This window comes from Rhea americana, unplaced genomic scaffold, assembly GCF_003343005.1.
Source record: "Rhea americana isolate MKP2758 unplaced genomic scaffold, rheAme1 scaffold_238, whole genome shotgun sequence".
Lineage (NCBI taxonomy): Eukaryota > Metazoa > Chordata > Aves > Rheiformes > Rheidae > Rhea > Rhea americana.
Window position 1 is genome coordinate 440,980 of NW_028186355.1, and position 21,855 is coordinate 462,834.

Below are 21,855 nucleotides of genomic sequence, written 5' to 3' on the forward strand. Positions count from 1 at the left end.
CGGGTCCGGGTGCGGGTCCGGGTGCGGGTGCGGGTCCGGGTCCAGGTGCGGGTCCGGGTCCGGGTCCGCCCGCCCCGCGGCGGCGGGGCGAGCGGCCGGCAGCCCGCGGGCTCCCCGGGCTGGACGAGCAGAGGGAACGGCCTCTCGGTCGTTCCCCCCCATACCCCCTCCGTCGAGGGGCGGTGGGGGAAGGAAGGCAAATCCTCGCGTGGGAGGGGAAGCGCCGCGGTGCCGCCGAAGGAATGGTGCCCGCGGCATCGCTGGACAGCGCCTGAAGCGCCTCGGGGTGTTTTCGGGGCTTGGGGAGGCAGGCCTGCCTTTCCTGGCTTTGTACAGTCAGATGCATTTTTCCAGCTTGCTCCTYTTACTTCTCAGGTTTTTATTTAATTCAAGTGACTTTGTAGTTGGTACCATAAATATTTCACTGAGAGTCACCTTAAATTGTATGACTCTCAATCACTCTCATTTCAATTTTGAAGAGTTTTTCTATAGCTTATTTCCAACAGGTTTGAATGTTTTAACTAAATTCCATAAAGCTGTTTGAGAGCTTCCTCCCTGCCCCCCCCCCCCCACAAACTCTCTTAGCCCATTTACAGGTCAGAATGTTAGTCAAGGCAGCAAGAGCTCCTTATTTCAAGGATTGAGTTCAGGAATATGGATCAAGTCCTGTAAACTCCCTCCTCGTGGCCAGCCTTTAAAAGGCTTGAGAGTTGTGCGTGAGATGAACTGGCAAGTTAGGGCTCTGTCTTTTCTGTATTACTAGTCAACAGAGAAAACCATGTAAATCTACAGCAGTAGAAAATACATCAGATACACACATGTATCACACAGGGTCATGTCTACCAAACATAGACACAACACTGCTACCATTGATTTCAGCAGGATTGAATCAAGCTATAGTGATGAAAGGATCCTTCCGTATGAATTATTAATTATTGTTTATTTATACAAACACAGCTGCACAAACTCACCTAACTGCCAGAAGTTAGGCCTTTACATAAAGGTACTCACTACGTATACTATCAATGAAGATAAAAAAGTGCCTTCTAAGACCATTAATCCCATGTTAATGTCCAAGACATATAGTATAAATTGCTCTCTGGAGATGCTTCTCTTTGAGTACCCCAGGAGCCTAGAAAATTGTTTTGGATGAAAAGTTTGATTTTTCAATAGCTAAAATTAGTGAGTCAAGTCTCATCCAAATCAGATGTAGTGTCATTCCACTGGGCAGRTGCTACAATTATGCAAAAGACACAGGGCAAACTGAAAAGTTCTTCCTTTTCTTGAAACCATTTGCTCACATTCATACAAGGTGTGATTGTTGGAAGACTGAGATGTTTCTAAGCTTAGGAGAACAAGTGTAATAAATTAGGCACTGCTATGTTAAATATCCCTTAATATAAATTAGACCATTTTATTCTTCCTTAGCAGTATAAGTATCATCTAGTGGAGCTGAATGGACAGGCTAATTTTCAAGCTTCCTAATAAATAGCGAGTTTTATCTAATAAAGATATTTATGAACAGGAAAAAATGACTAGCAGGAAAAGAAGAGAATGGTTAGTATAGTCTACCTTTTTTTTTTTCTTATATATTTTTTTTTCTCTTTTGATTCTTCTGAGCTCAGCTGGTGCATAAAAGGAGTTAATGATGATAATGAGCTTACATTTACTGTGCCTTTCTTCCTGAAGAGTCCCAAAGGGCTTTACAAACAGATATGATAAATTCACTGCTTGTTCTTAAAGGATACTGCAGAATATTTCTTCTGGCATTTATATGGAAGGAGCAGACAGGAGTTAGCAGACACACTGCCCTTCTGCATACTTCTGGAAGAAATATGGATCACAAAGAAGAAGGTTAAACCGTGTTAGGTTTACGTCACTGATCCTTTAATGGTGAAATAAGAACTGAGCAGTGCATTGTTTTTTTCAGTGTCAGCATTCCATCTGGTTTGTAATACAGAAAACTGATTTCTGAACACAAAAACCATTCATAAATTATCTTCTCTGCTTACAATTTCATCATATTTGTCTTACTTCATTAAGTATTTGGTTTGTTACAAAAAATGGTACATGCAAATATTCAGATTTTCTAGGTGCTTGCCATAAAACCACCCTGACTTGAATGGAGGAGCTTATGGTATCTATATAGCTGTGATAGAAGTGTTCTTCTGGTCTTTTGTCTGGCTGAAATGTTGTACATAAAAGAAGTGATATTCCTTAGGGGTTTCTCMTCTCATTGAGACATAGATTTGTGTAGAGCTAGGATTGACGTGCTGCCTCTGCACCTCACCATAATTACTTAGTTCTACCAATCTGCAAAGACTCTCTTTAGCTGGCTTTAAAAACAATTATTTTGCCATTATTATGTTCCCTTGTTTACTATTTCACTGCCTTGTAAGATGCTAGAAGTTGGAGTCTGAAGGTTTGAGTTTCCTGATTCCCTTAGTTTCAAATACTTCATTAAAAAAAAAAAAAAAAAAAAAAAAAAAAAAAAAAAAAAAAAAAAGTTGCAGTTTGTGTAATTTCTGGGTGGTTAGTTTTTTTGCTTATTTCCAGTGTGGTTTATATTCGTTATTTGTTTCTTATGATAAGATCTTCCTTTAGGATGATTTTCCTACTCTGTCATATTCTGATTCTTCTAGTTCAGTCAGGCTTTCACAACTTCGTAGTGTGCTCCTCTTTTGAAAGAATTCCACATATTTTGACAGTCCTTCTACCAAATCGTGCATCAGCCTAGAAATAGTCTTACAAACCGCAAGCAGATAATTATATTTACAACACAGAAAGAAAGAAAGAAAGAAAGAAAGAAAGAAAGAAAGAAAGAAAAAGAAAACCTCTGCTAGATGATGGAACTGAAATGTGGAGATCTTTTTGCAGCCAAGATCTGTAATAGGAAAGACAATAAGTGTTCCTATATGAAAAAAATATAAAATTATGGAATTTGAAAGGTTTCCAAATACATTAATTCTTTTTTTTCCTGTTCTATTACATTTCAGTGGTAGTAAAGAAATCAACAGTTTTCAATGTCTACAGCATGTTTTTTTGACATCTCACATACTCATCTGAATAAGTGAAAAATCTTAGCTTGAACATGTTACTATGTTGTAGTGAGAAGGGATTATTGCTGTCTTGGTTAGAACCCCAGGGTTCAGTTGGTCAATGAAGAAGGAAAARAGTAAATTTCCCAGAATAATTTTTGTTCTTCCTTGATTTTAAACCCTGGTATTCTCAGCCRCTTATACTCCACTGTCTTTCCTCATTTAGACAAAAGAACAACTTTTTCCATGCTTTTGATAAACTGATCTATTGACACTATCTCCTTACATCTCATTTGGTTTTGATGTATATTCCTCTGTCAGAGAAATCTGAGTTCAGAGAGAACATAATTTCTATGATGCAGTATCACTGGGGTTTTTATTTCAGAGAGACCAAAATCCCTTAATTAATACAAGGATTTTTGTTGTTGATTTCAGTCATTTATATGGCTGGACCAAGCTTAGTGATAACAAATAAATGTTGAAAAGGTTGAAACTGAAATTCAAAAAGGAATTCAAAGTTTAATGGTAATACTGGGAATTTATTGTAATTACTGTTGTGATTCTGCATTTATTGAAGTCTATTAAGAAAGCTTACAATGGCTCCTGAGTATATGTTACTATTCCTGTCTAGCTTCACATTTTTCATTTTAACCTTTCTCTTCTCCTAAAGTCTGGCTTCTGTTTTACAGAGTCAGCATYGGTTGCCCATAATACAGAGTTGAGGTAGATCTGTTTTTAAAGTTATCCCAGTTTTAAAACATCATTACTGACAATCCTTCTTTTTTATTAGTAATAAAAAGACAAGGGGTCTGCATTACAAGGAAAACTAAAATGTGACTGATTACTGCTTTTCTGTCCTATATTTTATCCAAAAGGCAGAGCAATATGTAGAATRTCTAACAACAAAATAATTGGAGAAAGAAGAAGACAACATCAATAAGTTTTTTAGAGGTGGATTTCCTAGGGAGTAAGTTACACTTACATAAATTGGAGTTGGGGAAAAGAGTATCTAGTATTAGCAAATATCCTGGAGAGGCCATAGATTAAAACAGTGAGAATGAAACCACATCAGTCATGTTCATCCATACCAAGTTGTTCTATTTCAGGCTCTCGTGTTTAGCATCATCCATTTTGCCAGTGGTCATTTTCATGAATTTCTGTGCTCAAGCAGAAAAGCAGCCCCAGTAATCTACAATAATCCCCTAACAAGATATGAGATGGAAAGGCATTTTTCTCCTTTGTCTGCCTATAAAGTTCARATCAGGAAAAATTAATAAAATCTTTCTTTAGTTTAATTTTATCCAAGATTTTTACTCTGCAATCAACATGCAGATTGGCAATAAGAGAACTATGGTAACAGATTTACCTTTTACAGACTTTTTTACTGGTAGCTGATGCCAGTTTTCAATGTAWCTGATTTTCTACACTATCTACCATTMGTGAATTTATTTAGACTGTTGAATTTCAGAGAATTCTGGGGCTCTATCATTATCATCATCATCATTATTATTATTATTGGCCAGTTGCTTTATATAAAAGAAGCTACTTTTCCTGTTCTTTCTAGAACCTTCTTAATTTCCTACTAAGAGCTAGTCATGGTGCTCTTCACTTTCTTGACCTCTAGGCTTGAATATTGCAAGTCACTAGGAGCAGAGCTGTAGACTTCGAGAAAACTCAAACTGGCATGCACGGTTTCAGTCAGTCTGCCTGGTGATCCAGATAACCACCAGGAGCATTGCTCCAGTTAGCCACTGCTTGTGGTTTATTATTTAACACAGAACTGAAGTTCAATGGAAATTAAGTGCTGATGGGTGAGAACTTCTAAGCTGTGGTGCATGAAATAAGGAAGATATGTGAGGCTATAGCAAGTGTTTCACAGTTRATCTGGGAAACCCAATGGAAGAGTAAAAATTGCACCAATTCCACTCAAAAATGTGCTGAGAAATTATTAAGAGTTGGCAGCAGTTCATGGGTCCAAAAGGTTTGGGAAGCATGGCTGTCCTTAAGCCAGTGCAGATCGCCAGGCAGACCAGCACCTCTTCTGACACCACTTGATTTCCAGCAAAAACCCAGTGGTGGCAGTCACTACCTGTTCTGCTTTCCATGTATTGTAAAGAAGAGATGACGTGTTCTTAGCAAGCATAGAATCATAGAATCAGTAAGGTTGGAAGGGACCTCTGGAGATCATCTAGTCCAACCTCCCTGCTCAGCAGGGTCACCTACAGCATATTAGACAGGGTTGAATCCAGGCGGGCCTTGAAGATCTCCAGACAAGGAGATTCCACAACCTCTCTGGGCAACCTGTGCCAGTGCTCTGTCACTCTCACAGGGAAGAAATTCCCGCTCACATTCAGACGGAGCTTCCTGTGCTTCAATTTCTGCTCATTGCCTCTTGTCCTGTCACATGGGACAACTGAAAAGAGTTTGTCCTTGTCCCCCTGACACCCTCCCTTCAGGTACTTATGCACATTGATAAGATCCCCCCTCAGGCTTCTCTTCCCCAGGCTGAAGAGGCCCARCTCTCACAGCCGTTCTTCATAGGGCAGATGCAGCAGCCCTCTGATCATCTTTGTAGCCCTACACTGGACTCTCTGCAGTAGCTCCAKGTCTCTCTTGTACTGGGGAGCCCAGAACTGGACACGGTACTCGAGATGAGGCCTCATCGGGGCTGAGTAGAGGGGCAGGATCACCTCCCTTGACCTGCGGGCAACACTCTTCCCAATGCACCCCAGGAGACCATTGGTCTTCTTGGCCACAAGGGCACATTGCTGGCTCGTGGTCAACTTGTCATCCACCAGCACTCCCAGGTCTTTCTCTGCAGAGATGCCCTCCAGCAGGTCAGCCCCCAGCTTGTCCTAGTGCCTAGGGTTATTTTTCCCTAGGTGCAGGACTCTGCACTTGCCCTTGTTGAACCTCATGAGGTTCCTCTCCGCCCAACTCTCCAGCCTGTCCAGGTCTCTCTGAATGGTAGCAYAGCCCTCTAGTGTGTGTGGGACTTCTCTTCATTTGGTTCTCACTTTCTCTCTTTCCTTCAGCAGCTCTCACACAGAGACCTTTCTGCTGCCGGTGCCAACAGAGCAGTGCCTGAGTGAGTTAGCGGCCAGTGCAGAAATAAAGAGAAACGAAGAAAATGAAAAAGACTTTGTAAAGGACAAAGAGAGAGCGGTGTCAGGAAAGCTGACAGCAAAAAAGTAGTCATGTGTGAGGAGGAAAGGATTCTCCCAAGGAGGGCAAAGGATAAAGGGAAGCCTAAGGAATAAAATGAAGAGGGAGAAGCTGCAGTGGTTGCACAGAGGCTGTCTCCTCCCAGAAGAGCATAAAGCAGACAACTTTATATCATTTGTCCACAGCCCCTGCCTGCACCTTCCAGTGTTGTAGTCTCCTTCATCTCTCTCCTCCTTGTGTGGCCCTTGAGCTTTTTTCACTCTCTCTGGGTAAGAATATTTAAATGTATTTGATAGGAAATACTTTTACATGTGCTCTATACACAGAGGATTTGCTCTCTTCTTGTTCCAAATTAAACCACTAAATGGGCAACCCAAACATACAYGGGCTTTTGTGGCTAATGCTGTGCACTCTAAACCTTCATGGATATCTTGCCCTTCAGTCCCAAGGGTAAGTCTCTATGCCATTGTTTTGCCTATACGCTTTTTTTTCCTTTTGTGAACTGTTCTTTCTCCAGTGCAGTAGCTTGCTGCTGCTTTCTTTTTACTTTCCTTATATTTTTAGTTTAGACCTTAGTTTGTTATTTTCTGCCCACGTTTCTATCAACTTTACAGTTGTTCCAACTATAGTTTCATCTGCAATGCTTATTTGCATGCTGTTTTTTCTCTCCTTCCAATTTATTAATGAAATTACTAGAACAAGAAGTAACTTCACCCCAYGCAGTAGACTCACTGTATACCACACAACTTAGTGCAGTCACCATTTATCACCAGCCAATGTTTATGATCCTGGAACATGTTTTCAATTTACATGACAGTGCTTACCTCCAAAACAATTTGAATTCATTTGGGAGATTCAGTGAGGCACTGTATTAAATCCTTTATTAAAATCATGCTGTGTATCTTTCATCTAGGATTTCTACAGTTCTATCAAAAAAAAACCAATCGCTTCTTTGGCACAATGTGTATCTTATGAACCCATGCTGTTTAATGCATATTGTTCCATTATCCTTTCGAAGTTTAGAGGAGTTTTTTGTTTCCCTTCCCTTTCCCTTCGCCTACCCTCTCTCCTTCCACTTCCTTTTCCCCTTTCTCTCTCCCTTTCCCCTTCAGCACTTGTTCYGTTCTTTTCCATAACAGAGTATGCTTGAAATTGGACTGGTTTGATCACTCTACTGATGTTTGACACTATATCCCATGACTTTTCAGATATAATTTTCAAGGACTCAGTATTTTCTGTGTGTAATCAGGGAGACAAATGATACCACCGGTTTTCTTACTTGTGTTCTATCAATAGTATATTTTATATGTCTTATTTTCTGYCAAACCTATTCTTTTTAATAAGGACAAATAATAAATACATCTAGTGGGGAATCATGAATTTGGGCTCTCTCTCTCTCCTACCAGAGTAGCCTTACTTTCAGACAATGCTTGCATTTATTTTGTATCTTTTAACAATCCCTTTGTGTATCATTAACTTGTTCTTGGCTTTATCCTGAAAACCATTGAAGCATTTTGTCCATGATGTAACAAAATACGTGAGAATATATTTAATTTTCGTCACAGAAATTATCATGCAGGCTTCTTTGGGAATAGTCCTGCRTTCTGTTTAAGTATAAGATATTATACTTTACTCTTGCTAATACAAGTCCTCTTACAGTTCATTTTTTCCCTGAATACTTGCCCACTCTGTATATTTTTGTTTGCTTCTTTCTCCATAGTAAATATATTGCCTAGGGAAGAGGAGCTATTTAAAACTGTGTGATATATCTCATACACATTCTCTCTTTCATGTCATGTTTGTTCCAAGTTAAGCACTGATCTGGAGTGTTTTAAATTTGTTGAGAATATTCCCATTCACTKCAATGAATTTGTATCAGACTCTTAGCTGTCAAATYTCATATTTTGTTTTAGGTTAGGGTCCCTTTTTCTACTTTTTTTTYYCCCYCTCCATCTCACTTTTGTATCCCATGGTAAACTGATAGCTCTTGAAGGTTAACAGTGAATAGGGAGATCTACTATCTTCATCTCAGCAGCTGGAGTGTTATTTTTAGTGCATTTTCCTGTTATGCCCTTAAGAGGGACATATCTGTTACCTCTTTTAGATGTAGACTGATTTTCCATATTTGCATAATTTTCCATATTTGTTTTACAGATTGAAATTTTGCCTTCCATAGCATTGTTCCAATTTGCTTGCATCTCTTAAAGAGSACACAGTATAAAGTCACTGGTACTGTCAGGTAGTCATTGAGGAGAAGAGGCAGTCAGGGATGCCAACTTTTCCACCATTTTCCTCATGAATCACAGATGTCCTGGACCACATGAGGTACCTGAGAGTGCTGGTAAATGCTGCTTGTGGTCATGTTATATTAGGCTATGACTCTTCAACCTAAATAGCATCGACACTCATTTCTCTTTAGATGGAAACCTCAGCCTTCTGCATGAACTAGTGTATTGTTCTATTAAAATCATTACTGAACAGCCTAGTTTAAGCATGCACCATTGTTACCAGAATTTCTCTGTCAAATGAGATGTAATGAGAAGGCACKTATTAGTTGTGCTCATTAATAGATTCCAGGATGCTTTCTACAAGACTGAGGCKCTCTTATCTCTTAATCTTGCAAGATTGTGGTCACTTCCCATACCAGAAATGGTTTCACTTGAGTGGTGGGTGAATGACTTGCATAGAGAAYCCAATTTTTGGCTCTGGCTGTACTTTAGCAATCAGACTGGAGAAGATACAGGGATAAAGATAAGTTAAACTRCCTTTGAACAACTTTGATTCTGAAGTTGCCAAAAACTGCTTTTTAGTTAAKGGGTGCTCATGGAAAAAAAAGTGTTCTGGACAGTTACCTGCAACCCTTTTTCCTCCTAAGGGATACCATAAAGCCATMCTAATTGGCTTTTGGCAATCAGCAATTCTCTTATATCAGGAAGAACTCATTTGCCTTGTTTTAGTTACTTTCTAGTCTGTAAATTCCATAGCATAAAGGAACCAGAAAAACCCCAAGAATTTGGTATGATGGTTTTAGGAGGTTTAGACATGCATTACTGACCTCCCAAAGAACCTAATTCCATGGGAATCTGAATAACAGACAATGCTAAATGTCTTCCAAAAGGAAAATATATTATTGACTGGAAGAGGTGTTTAAAATTGTTTTTTAAAATAATAACCCCAAATCCACCAAATAATTCATAATCTTTTTTTTTTTTTTTTGTATGTATATAACTATGGTTTGACAGAAAGCTAATGGCATTTATTTTTCTCTCTGGTTTTACTTAGAGGCCATAAGTTAAGAATTATTTTAGTCTGAATTTTGAAATGAGTGTTATCTATTTTGATATGCTCAACTTTTGCTCTTAGCAGCCACTGTCAAACTGTATTTCACTTGGATGATGAAAAAAAGAGAGGGAGGATTAGCCTACTGCAGAATGAAACATGTGCATATGCACACATGTATTGCATAGCCTGAAACTGCTGGACTGTCCCTTACTATCAGCAAAGGTTTCAACTTTTTCCACTCCAAAGGTAATGGGCAATGGGAGTAATTCATGTGAAGAAAAAATTTAAAAATATATCTAATCTATATTTTATGCAAAAAGGTTGTGCTTTCACGTTTGTGAAGATTCCAGTACTACCTTCATTCTGGTTTTGAGAATGATCCTCTTTGAATAGCTCTCACAGGTTTGCTGGCATCTCCCACTTGTGCATTGCTTAAAATATGGGGCTGTTCTCTCTCAGCATTTGCAGGGGAGGCTTTAGCTGGAGCCAGGAAACAAAGCAGAGCCCAAAGTGCCAGCTTGTTAGCGCGAGAATCCTGCCTCCRCGGAAAGTCTTTGGATTAATGATTTCAGACAGACAGATGTGAGACACCGAGGCTGTGTGTGGGGGCAGGGCTTTCTCGTCGGAGGGCCCTGCGGTGCTCTTGGTGGCAGGATTAGCTTTATTCTCTGAAAAATGCAAGGTGGTGCCTGAGCAACTGTGCAGGAAGGCTGGCAAAATGGAAGGAAGGAAGAAATATTGCAGATATCTTTGTGCTGCGAAGTAATCTACAGCAATTAGTCCATCCAAAAAGCTGTGCTTTATGTTCACTGTGTAAATCTTAAGCTAAAATGAGTTCCCAACATCTGAATACRGTAATGTTATCAATGCATGGTTGCTAATGGTAGTGATCTGAGCTTCCCATGAGCTATCACTGCGGGAGAACTGATTTCTTTGCAGTAGGAAATTTTATAAAACAGCAGATCTGTCATCACAAATCCATCAAGATTATCCTCTGCACTCTAGCTTTCCAGCTAGGCTATCAAAAATAAATAATATCAAATAAAATCCAAACATCTTCATCAGGCACTTATAAATTAGAGGATACCCTCTGGGATACAAGTCACAATATGTGCATTTTACAATAAAATATTTAAATATCCTGTGAGATCTGTATAGTACAAGGAAGTATAATATTAAATAGCATTTGGAATGCAGTTCTGCACATACAAGACCAAATAGAAATTATATACAATATTTCATAGAGTAGTTATAAAATTATTATGGGAAAATAAAAATGCATAACATTGATATCCTGAAATACATATAAGAGATTTTAGAGCCCAGTTAAACATTCATTACTTTATATTTGTGTATTACTGCATGTTGCGTGTACACATATACTGTTACACACAGATACATGCTCTACCATACACTAAAGTGTGTGTATCGCTTCTGTTTTCTGTTGTATATTAATATTAAAAACAAGAAAGTCAAAGCATATTTTCAGTCTAAATTCATAAGACTAGGAAAAGCTAAATAGAAACAGATGTGATGTAGAAGGAGTTTCATTCTGTAGGATTGTCATAACAGACCTCAGCTCTCCAGCTGACTTAATATTCAATAGTATAAACTTTGAACAGTGGGTGGTGTATGAGCACAGAGGCACACCAGTTTAGAGCTMAATGAGTGGTCTTAAATATAGCCAGAGTAAAGCCTGGTGAAAGATTTAGAAATAATAAGCAGCAGCTGATGCAATAAAATTTGCTGGGTGGACATAATGTGTCACAACAGYCCCTCACATTGGGATCACGTCCAGCTGCAATGACGTCCGCTGCCTTATCAAGAGTCCTGTGATGGGGTCTTAGAGTAATGCAACTGAATAATAATAACAAAAATACTCTGCTAGCTCACACAGTATGGTAATTGGCTGGGGACTTTTGAGTATCCTCTCAAGATATGCGACCTCTGCCAACAGCAAGGATCTTCTCAGGCTTGGAGATGAATAACTGCTGATGCATTCAGTTAGTGGTGTCTTTCAAAATTTCCCATAGAGCAGAGGCTGTGTCTATAAGACAAGAAATATATAGCTTGCATCATCAGCATAATGATAATATTCTATCCTGTGTTTAGTAGTGATCTCACCATGAGACTTTGTATTTTCTGCATGGGAAATGAAAAAGGAATAAACTCTTGAAGGATGCCACGTTTCAAATTCCCTTACCTTTACAGATAATTACCCAGCAGAGCCAGTTATCTCCCATTTGTTAGATACYTAGGAAAGGAAGGATGCTCTTGTGGTTAAGAGCAAGCTCAGTACCTGGCTCTGACCAAGCTCCCTCACTGGTCCCTTGAACAAGTTCTTCAACTGGTCAGTCTTGTTGTCAGTCACGAGAGGATCACTGCTTATGGTCTCTTAATCGTCTTCGTCTTTCTAGGTTTTGGGGAATAGAATTAGGTTGCAGCAAAACAGCTATAAGGTGTCGAACATGGTATTCCAATAGTATGTGGACCCTACCAAACCACAAATAATGAACAGCAAATAGAGCCACTGGAGAGCAGCTCTAGTGATACCAGCAATTTCATTTGTTTGCCAAAATGACATTTGTTAGAAATATTATTTATTTTTAAATTCCAGACAAATCAAAGCAATGATAAACTTTTCTAGAGAAAGCACAGATTATGACACCTATGATTAAGATTGCCCTTAAATTTCATTCTGGAGTTTTGTATTTTCCTAGAACTTGCCCAAACTGAGTAGAATTATCTGCCTCGGGCTGAATTTTTAGGTTATTTTTATAATTCTTCTAAGTATAAAGGAAAAATTTATTGTTTTGATCACTTTGAAATGCTGACACCTATTTCATTTGGAAGCTTTCAAGCAGAAGTTTGAAATGCTTTTAATAAAGGAAAGAGATAGAGAAGGTTCCCTTTTAATGTTTCTCTGAAATGTTATTCTGCTCAAGTTGGGGTTTTTTTGGCTCCGTAAAGTGTCTGTTGTATGTGCTATTTTGACTGCACTTTTTCCAGCCCTCTGACCAATCTATGCATGTACCAGCACCAGCGACAACACATTGAACATTCACCTTCCTGAGGGAGCAGCACTCAGTCTGGACTGTCTCCAAAATTGTTTATCCTAGTTGCTGGTGCTATGGGAATGGACTCAGCTGCAGAAACAGGGAGAGAAAGGAAAGATATTCCCTCTCCTACGATCCATGCTCTTGCTAATACTGCCCATGCATTTTGGGGATACTCAAAATACTTCTCATGAACTAAGGAGCAAAACTAATCTGGCTTAGTTTGCCGGTAGCCCCTCATGGTATTTAACCCTTGCCTAGAGATATTTTGACAAGACTGGACGCACATCTAAAAGTGCACATCCCACAAGAACAAACTACCTAAATTAGGACTATCCATCCACAGGTTTACCTGGCAATATATTTCAACAGTCCATTTCATTTTATGTTGTAGGTAGCTTCTRGAAATCAAACAAAAGAATCCTGAGCTTTCTGAAAGGGGCTCAGTTTSGATATGGAGTTATTTTAAAACACTCCATCTTGCTAAAACTTATGAACATGGCAGGAGCTACACATGTTCATATAGTTCAGGCTTCTGAAGTAATACTTGAAGTGAACTTCAAGGAAGATGGATCCTACAAGCTGAGTATATTTTTCCTAGCTTCAGCCACGTTTTAGCCAAGCAAGTGCAAAACTTTGATCAGAAAATGCTGGAACGGTATTTTCAGGCTTGCTTAAAGCAAAACCTGTCCAACTCATTTTGATTCAGCTTTCTGGACTTTCACACTGAGACAGAGCATACAGAACTGAAACCCAGGGGAATTTTCTCTCAAGTTCTGAACAACGTAGGAGATGAGGGTGAATGAAAGCCACCTGTGACAGTTAACAAGAAGAATTGTTACAACATATGCAATATGATGTAACACAAATGCAGAGTGCAGCGGAGGGGCAAACACACCTCTGCTTAATGGCAATATGTTTAGGAGGAAGGTATGGTGGTGTGATTTGTCACCTTCTTTTCACASAGGAAAATCATCAGAAAATGGCAAAGAAGTGGGGTCAGGACTTCACTTCTCTGTCCCCAACCCACAGTAAAGGGCAGCTAGGACAGCAGATGTAGGGAAGAAGTAAGAAGAGAAAAAAAATGTCTGCAGCAGCCTTACACCAAGCTTTTATCAAGCTGCAGAAGACAAAGGAGAACTCCTAGGTCTTAACATATTTTGATGCGTCTGTGGCAACCCTGTATCCTCACTCCCTATGCTGGTCTCTGTGAATTGTACAAGAAAGGCCCATGTACTTATGCTGAAAAAATTCACATAAAACATGCTCCATTTAGAAATGATTCTAGCCAAAAACACCAGCTGCAGTCCTCTGCAAATACAGAGGCATTCCAGAGGTGAATCTCCTCTTGTTCTGGACTACTTACTATCAGCGTGTCAGGAGTGAGAGCCTGGTCCAGGCTTCTTTTCTACTGCACAACAGGGAACAAGGGAGCAAGAGGAGTTCCTGCCCCAAGAGCTCAGAGACTGTGAATAAAATACAAGCAGGTAGTGAGAGATACTCCAGGTATGGCTGGCAGCTGTCCTAGAGCACCAGCTAGTCCTGAAGAATCTCAGCAGATTTTAAGGTCAGTTGTCATTACAGCTGTGCATGCTCTGCAAAGGCAGTCTGAACGCCTATTTTTTTTTACTGACATAAGGGCAGGAAATTGAGTCACCATAGACTCATGGCATAGCTGCATTTTGAGTCTTCCACACACACACACGTGCATGCACAAGCACACATGCTGTCTTGGGCATCCTGTCCCCAGCATACCCTGTTAGGAAATCTACTCTGTATGCCTGTTGGCACCAAAGATAGGGGCACAGGCCTCAGGTGAAATCGCAAGAGGCGATGCCAGTAAGTACAGCAACGCTGGTAAGATGTTGGCGATGGTGTGTACCATGGAGCGGTGTGAGGTACAGGATCCTGCCCCTTACCAGTGAAATGCCTCTCCATCTTGACCATGTATGCTGCTACAGATCTTTTCCTCCTTTCTCTCTGCTTAATATTCACAGAGCGAACGAGAGGGCGGTGGCTGGGGCTGTCGGCAGCAGCACTCAGCAGCAGCGAGAGCGCTTTAGAAATCTGAACGCTAACACCTCCTAAGGCACTTCCCTGGGACAGTACACTGAATAAAGCATCCTGCTGGACCTAATAGTATTTCATAGGCCGCTGCRTTGAATGAGTAACCACCTTTTCTATCCGTTAAGTTGTTATTATTAAGTACCACTTTTTGATATATTTTTATCCTCCTGCTCTGGAGCACCTTTTTATATTAGACTGACAAGGACTAACAGCTCGGTAGATTATCAGAGTAAGTAGATAACAAGTGAGAATATTAGCTGGACCTGTTAATTAATATTAATATGCTATTACAGTCATTACATATCACAAAAGGAAAACAGATATACTGTAGTTTCACATTACAAAATTAGTGTTTTAGCTGTTGACACTATTGATTAAATTTGAATTCATACTTTTCAAAGCATTTGTGCTTTTTTATTTTGCGCTCAATAGAAAATCTCTAAAAATTTATCTAGTAGTTCATCCCGGTACCAACTGTGCAGGGTCTGCAGTAATTTGTTATCCTAGAGAGCAGCTGTCAAGTTAGACGACCTAGCTCAGCGCGGCAGGACTTTTAGGTATTGTAATGTCATTTCATTAACATGTGACCTAGTGCTTTATTTTTAAAGGGCACTGCTGACCACACACAAATATACACACAGAATTATGGATGCTGCCTCATCCCCATAGAAATATGTCTGTCACATTTCTGTTGGCCATGACATTTTATGTCATTCATGGGTGTTGGGTTTATTTAACTGGCATACAGAGTTCCTAATTTGTTCCTAAAATCCCCCAGCAAAGATCCCCTTGCTCGGTGGGACTAACTTAAAAATCGCAGGGATTTTGCATTACATTGAGATGCCAAGGAAACTTACTTCTGGATGGCTCAAAGATAAAGGCCACATAAGGAGGGCAGACTTGAGAGAATATCATATACTTGCAGAAAACTCTTTTCATCATATATGGATTTTTTTCCTGAGGGTACAATAAATTATAAAGAGCTGACCATCTCTTAATGAGCAATCAAGGATGTTCAAGGCCTGCTGTAAGATGCTCCCACTTGCTGAACATGCTGCTGCATATTTTTACCTGAAATGATTATGCGTGATTAAAAAAAGAAGTAAAGAAAAAAAGTCTAACATGACATTACTATTCAAATGGGGAAGAGGGAGCAACATGTTCTTCTCCTTGCCTGAGATCACTTCAGTTCTTTCACAGGAGCTTTTAAAATCCCACAGCAGCTCCGTCAGGATRAGAGTGAGATTTTTAGCCATTTCTGCTGAGATATACTTTAAAAAGAGAAGTGATGTTTCATGGGATACTTTGTCAGTTCTAAAAAAAATTATATTCACCTCACTGCCAGATTGATGAAGTCTGAGTACCATTAGCAATAGCCATCTCTGAATATCCTCTAAGGGGGTTACTGTTACTACCACTGAAAACTCAGCAAACTTGCTGTCACAGCATAATAATTAAACTGATGAGCTGCAACTTAAGTATTTAACAATAAGATATTAAGCACACTATTTAAATGTGCTGYAAATAAGCAACTCACTGTTGTAACGAAAAGAGAATGCAACAGTAAGAATTAGTAACATTAGTGACAAGCATGCCTTGAATATTGGAGGGGCTCTGAGAATCAATAATAGGTGGTAGAAGGTAATTCCTGAAGGCACAAGAGATTTTAGTAGCTCTGAAGCTGGCAAGTAGTAAAGCATTGAATATCTGATCCAAAATCACTGAAGCTGACGATATTGTAGTGGCAGCAGCCAGTTTTTGTGTTAAAGTGCTTGCCCAGGAAGAAGAAGATTCTTCTCAGGCCAATGTAGCTTTTTTTTTTTTTTTTTTTTTCCCCTTCCTTCCTTCTTGTAGTCAGCTACCTAACAGTTATAGGAAAAAAGAGAGGAGAAAAGAGAATCTCCAGAATGTAGAGTCTAGAAACTCACTTTCTGAGTAACAGCTTAAAGACTAATGCATCTCATTAGGAAATAGCACCCTTTCCAGTTCCCTCCTGGGAGTCACTCAAACACTTTGCTCCTGGCCGTTTCATTTCCCAGTAGCTGGAGGTTTCCCTGGAAGTGAGCAGGCCTCATCCTCCATAAYGTAAAGTGCAAGGGTGCTCCCTGGGAGCACATTATCTCCTCACTGTGATATAAYCCCAAGCAGCTAAGGTGAAAAACTCTGCCAGAGAAACCTGCTGGAGACCGAGCAGCGGTCAAGCAGTTTGCTGCCTATCCGTCCACTAGCAGGAGGAAAGGCCTTTTGAGTATTTGCAACAGAAATCTTAATAAGGGAGGAGAAGGAGAATGGTTCAGTATGTAACATAAAAGATGCTTGTAAGCTCTACCCCAAAATGGGGAGCTGCTATCCTGAACCCCAAAACCCAAAACCTAGGAGTTACTGAACTCCACTGAGGTCAATGGCTCTTGATGATCTCTCCAGGATCCAAAAGGCTCCATTCAAAGATTTAGGTATTTGCAGTCCAGTACCTCCTATCTAAATGGGCATTTACTTGAGCCAGAAAAACAAACAGAAACAAGAAAAGTATCTGCCTAATCAGAAACTTGATCTGACGCTTGTTTGTTACTGATATTTTTCATTGTCTTCAGGTAATATTTCCTGTTTTGTCTAGATAAGCCACCATACATGAAGTCAGAGTCAGGTTGTTCAAGTTTAGCCAACAAGACATTTTTTTGCCGTAGTATTTAATTATTTATCTATCTCCTAACACTCCAAAACTGATACATACATATATTTATTCTGCCATGTTGCTATTATTACTTGGACTGACAGGCAGGGGACAAACAGAACTTCTTCACTCTTTCCACACCATGACCAAATAAAAATAGTGCAAGTGTATGAATTTGATGGCTCTGAAACTCCTTTGTCTAATTCAGTAAAAGCTACAATACTGAACTAAAATGCTAAAAAGTTTGTTACAGTATGTTTGCAATAAAACTGAGTGAATAACTGCAATACTTGCAGAAAAATATTGTGCCAAGAGTGGCTCATAAATATCACTTTTAAAATGCAAAATATTGATCGTGAATCTGTCGTATAAGAATCTAACACTTCTTTATATATATATATATATTCAGTATAGCCTTTAAAATATAAGACTGTATCAAAATTGTTTGTATATAGATAATAAATAGTATTAGATTGTGAACAACTTTAGGTTCCAAGGCAGGCTCGAGGGACAGCTATTTATCTAGCACAAAGATCCTCTCTGTGTAATGATGAACACTATTCTCATGTTTTTCTTCAACAGCAATGTATTCACTACAGAAAGAAATTGATCTTTAGAGAGGGTACTGTGGACAGTTTATACGGCTGTTTGTGAGTGGTTTTGCAGAATCTGCACAGAAATAAAAAAGCCTATTAACACCCATAATACAATTGCCCAAGAAAGAAAAAGGATAGAGAAGAGGAAGACACTATTCAAAATTATGAACATTGCTATAAAAATTTTTCATTCTCTCTTGTCCATACCAACCATCAGTCAGTGTGAAAGTGAATTGTATTCTTTATTACAATATTTTTCCTTCATTTTGTGCTCAAGTTGGCTTGTTGTGATGGATTGGTGGACTTCTGGCACTTACCCCTCTCTCTGGAAACTTTAAAAAAAAGATTAATTTAAAAACAAGATTTTAAAAATTGCATGAATTATTATAGTGAACAAAAAGAACAGGTAAAACTACATTTCAGTCCCTACCAGTTTAGATAGCATCTCCCTAATTTGAAATTTCAGATGGAGAGTTTTCGTGAAYTTGTGTCACAATTTTGCTTGACCTTTTGTACCAAGAGATAGATATGTAGGAATACTCAGATCCCTATGAATATATTATACTAATGAACACAATCCTCAGAAGGGAAAGGGGGCTGTTATAAGCCCTAAGAAGTTGTTTTGCATTTCCATGCTTCCCATCCCTTCTTGCTCAACGCTTTTTAAAAAGTGGTTAGCTTGCTACAGGGTAACCTATTGTGATTTTCAATTTACAGCGCAAGCAATTGACTGATGTTGCTAGTTAAAGCAGTGAATGTGTTTCTGTATATGTTTTACCTATGTGGTTTAGGTTGTAATGGAATTACATCCGCTTGCAGGGTTAATTATTATGTAGTGTGTATAGGGCCACACAGAAATGTGAACTGGAAACTAACTTCAGCGAGGTAGAGATAACTGCAGCTGTTGCTATAAATTTTTACCTTTTTTAATGCATATTTCTCCTATTTTAAATACTAGTTTGGAGCTACATAGGGATAAAATAGGAGCACATTACTGGCTCAGATTTCACCTCCTCAGGTACCATGTAAATGGACAAAACTGATGGACACATGCAGAGTCAAACGAGTGTTGCTCACATCCTGGTGTGCACAGAAGGCACATGCTGTCTGCTCTGCAAGAAACATCTGTGACTTGCCCAAAGAGATGCATGCCATTGTTACTAGGGAAGGATAGTACCAATATACAGACGGCTTCTCCTTCCCTACTCTGTGATTCTCCAGCTCATGACCTGAGGGCTCTCATTGCAGCCTCCCTGTGGGACTGACTTGCTGGTGTAGCAGAAAGCTGAGATGGAAATCTTTTGCCAAATTCCAACAGATAGGATCCATTAAGGATTTGGACTGAGATGTGGCTTGGTAGAACAATTACATTTGATTTATATTTGCTGGAAAAGATTGTGATACTACCACTATCAAATGTATGCAGACGCATTCACCTGCAAACAGACCTGAAGGCTCCACTAAATGTTCCTGCCTCTGTAGATGAAACGGGAGTGCAGAGGCAGAGTGTGTGGCTGGAACMTACTGCCAGGCTGAAGATCTGCAGGAAAGAGGATCTCCTCTGTTCTTATTATCTCTAATTATCTGTTCTAATCGCAGAGACAGAGGAAGACAATATGTATTTCACAGGCATCCTTAGGCTCTCCTGCATAGCTGCACTTGCTGTGTTTCTTTTCAGCACACTAAATGATTTTACACATCCTAAAATATGTAGGGAATAGCTCCCTCCCCTGCAAAGCAGAAGGCATTGCTGAAAACTGCAGAAGACCAATCTGATATCCATTCCTTAAGTGCTAAAGGGAAAATCAACCTGTTTAATTGGACTGCATTAGTAGATTGCACTTGTTGTTTCCTTTGTACAGTATTTCCTATATTTAGAGCATGTAATTTGTGAATTTAGTCAGACATCTAGGTTGTAACTTCATTTACAAATATAATAAGAGCCTTTAACAATAGAAACAGCTCATTAAGGAAACATTTCTTCTCCAAGAGTAAGCAAATTTTGCATCACATGGACTTCCCTTCCCTGACTGGAATGATTATATTTTCTTCCAATTAAAAGAAGATGAAAGAAGTGTCTGTTTCATAACAAGCATGTGTATTAGTGTAAGGATGCAGAGAATACAAGAATTGCAGGTCTTAGGTCAATGCATCTATCACAAGAACTTATCGCAAAACGTATATCATGACCAGTGCTTCGAGAACAGTATAAGACTAGTATACGCAGAGAGAAAACTTACCTGAAATATCACGGCTTGATAGCGTAGTTTTTGATGAATTCTAATAACTAATGTGTTTGCAAGAAAACATGAAGTAGTTTAACAGATTATACAACTTCTGTAAAACATATGTTACTTTTTTAGAAATAAATTAGTTAATTAACTGGATTGGCAAAAGCAAGGAAAAGTGTTTTGCAGAATGTTTTGTGATTGCACTGGCTTAATTGCTATTTGGAAAAATCCATGCTAATTGGATGCAAAAGTAATACAAATAATAGACAACAATAACATAAGCACTGATGAAGATTCTCCTCTTCTACTATTCCTAAGATTAGAATCATGGAATTATGAGAAACACTATAACGTTTCAAATAAATTGAAATAATATGTAAAATAATGTAATTATTTGTTATTATCCAGCAGATTTATAAMGGTATTTTAATACTCCCCCAAATGCCCCAAGGCAGACTCAAACCAGACAGCTGAGAGGATTTTATTTTCAGAGGCTTGACCTACAGGTCTGACAGTTCTTTCTCTATCTGTCCCTTATATCTTCCCTTCCCCTTCCCCTTCCCCTTCCCCTTCCCCTTCCCCTTCCCCTTCCCTTCCCTTCCCTAGTACTGCTGGCCTTGGTCTGCTGTTGATTTTAATAAATATAGCATTAAGAGCCATTTATTTTCCTGCATGCATTGATTACACTGTAAGTAACCCACAGCTTAATTCAAGTCCTCAGTATGCAGTCTAGGGTGGCAAAGAAAGAGTTTGTAAGGTACAAGYCGAACTATTTACCTATAACTATCCTGGTCCAGGTGTCGTCTCAGTCCAGGCTTAGTCCCTCATATCGGATACCTTCCCAGAATTAAGAAATTAAATGAGAGGCCTGCAATCCTGAACTCACTAGACAGATAYCAAGGGAATTTTTGCCATTAACTTCAAATGACACCAGGATTAAGACCCTAAACACACAGAGCGCTGGTGTGAACGGCCAGGTCTGGCCCCCACGCCCCAGCTGTGTGGCCTGGGAGCCTGCTAGTCCCGGCATCAGAGCAGTTCCAGCCTGAAACCTGATGGAAGGAATGAGACATTTGAATTTTGAAACTGAAGAAAAAATTTGTATATTAACTTTGGTTAGAAATAAGTATGATACTGTAAGTTTGTCTGATCCCATAYATTTTGCATATCAACAGCTGTAGGATAGGTTATACATCTCCCCRTGTAGCACCTGGTGAAGGGTCCATCGTTTTTATTCTACGAACATGTTTCTGTTGATACAGAAAATGTGATTGTAAAGAAGCACTGCTTTACCCTTAGAAATCTAAATGCTGKCTCTCAAAACATCCTCCTCAGAGCTACATAAATGGAAATTGAATCTGCTTTACTGAAAACATTTAATAAATGCCAATTGCAGATTCGTATGGTTAATTTCCAAAAAGAAGCTTCACAGTGTATACACACATCATTCTCAACATATGCTTAATGTAAATAATGATCAAGTCATTGCTAATTAAAAAGTGGATCCAGACACATGCTATTTTATTAAGTAGCTATTAGACCTGTCTGTCAAATGTGAAYGTCAGTTATTTTCCAGTATTTGATCTACAGAATACCAAGGAATATTTTTGGCAAAAGATACTGGTAAGCTTCTTGTTCTTGACCAGGACATATGGCACACAACAGCAGTAAACAGAAAAACTTCATTCACATCATTGGTAAGACTAGTGTATATATGAGGAACTTAGCAGAAGGAGACTCTTTTTTTTT

At 39.2% G+C, this 21,855-nt stretch overlaps 1 protein-coding gene across 1 annotated transcript in view; it reads right to left on the minus strand.

Annotated features, from left to right (window-relative positions):
* Positions 1 to 14,479, minus strand: part of GPR37 (G protein-coupled receptor 37) — a 27,740-nt gene extending 13,261 nt beyond the window's left edge. The window contains exon 1 of the mRNA XM_085306332.1: positions 14,297 to 14,479. Coding sequence (XP_085162458.1) covers positions 14,297 to 14,479 — 183 coding nt within the window. The remainder of the gene's footprint in view (positions 1 to 14,296) is intronic.
* Positions 14,480 to 21,855: the final 7,376 nt, after the last annotated feature.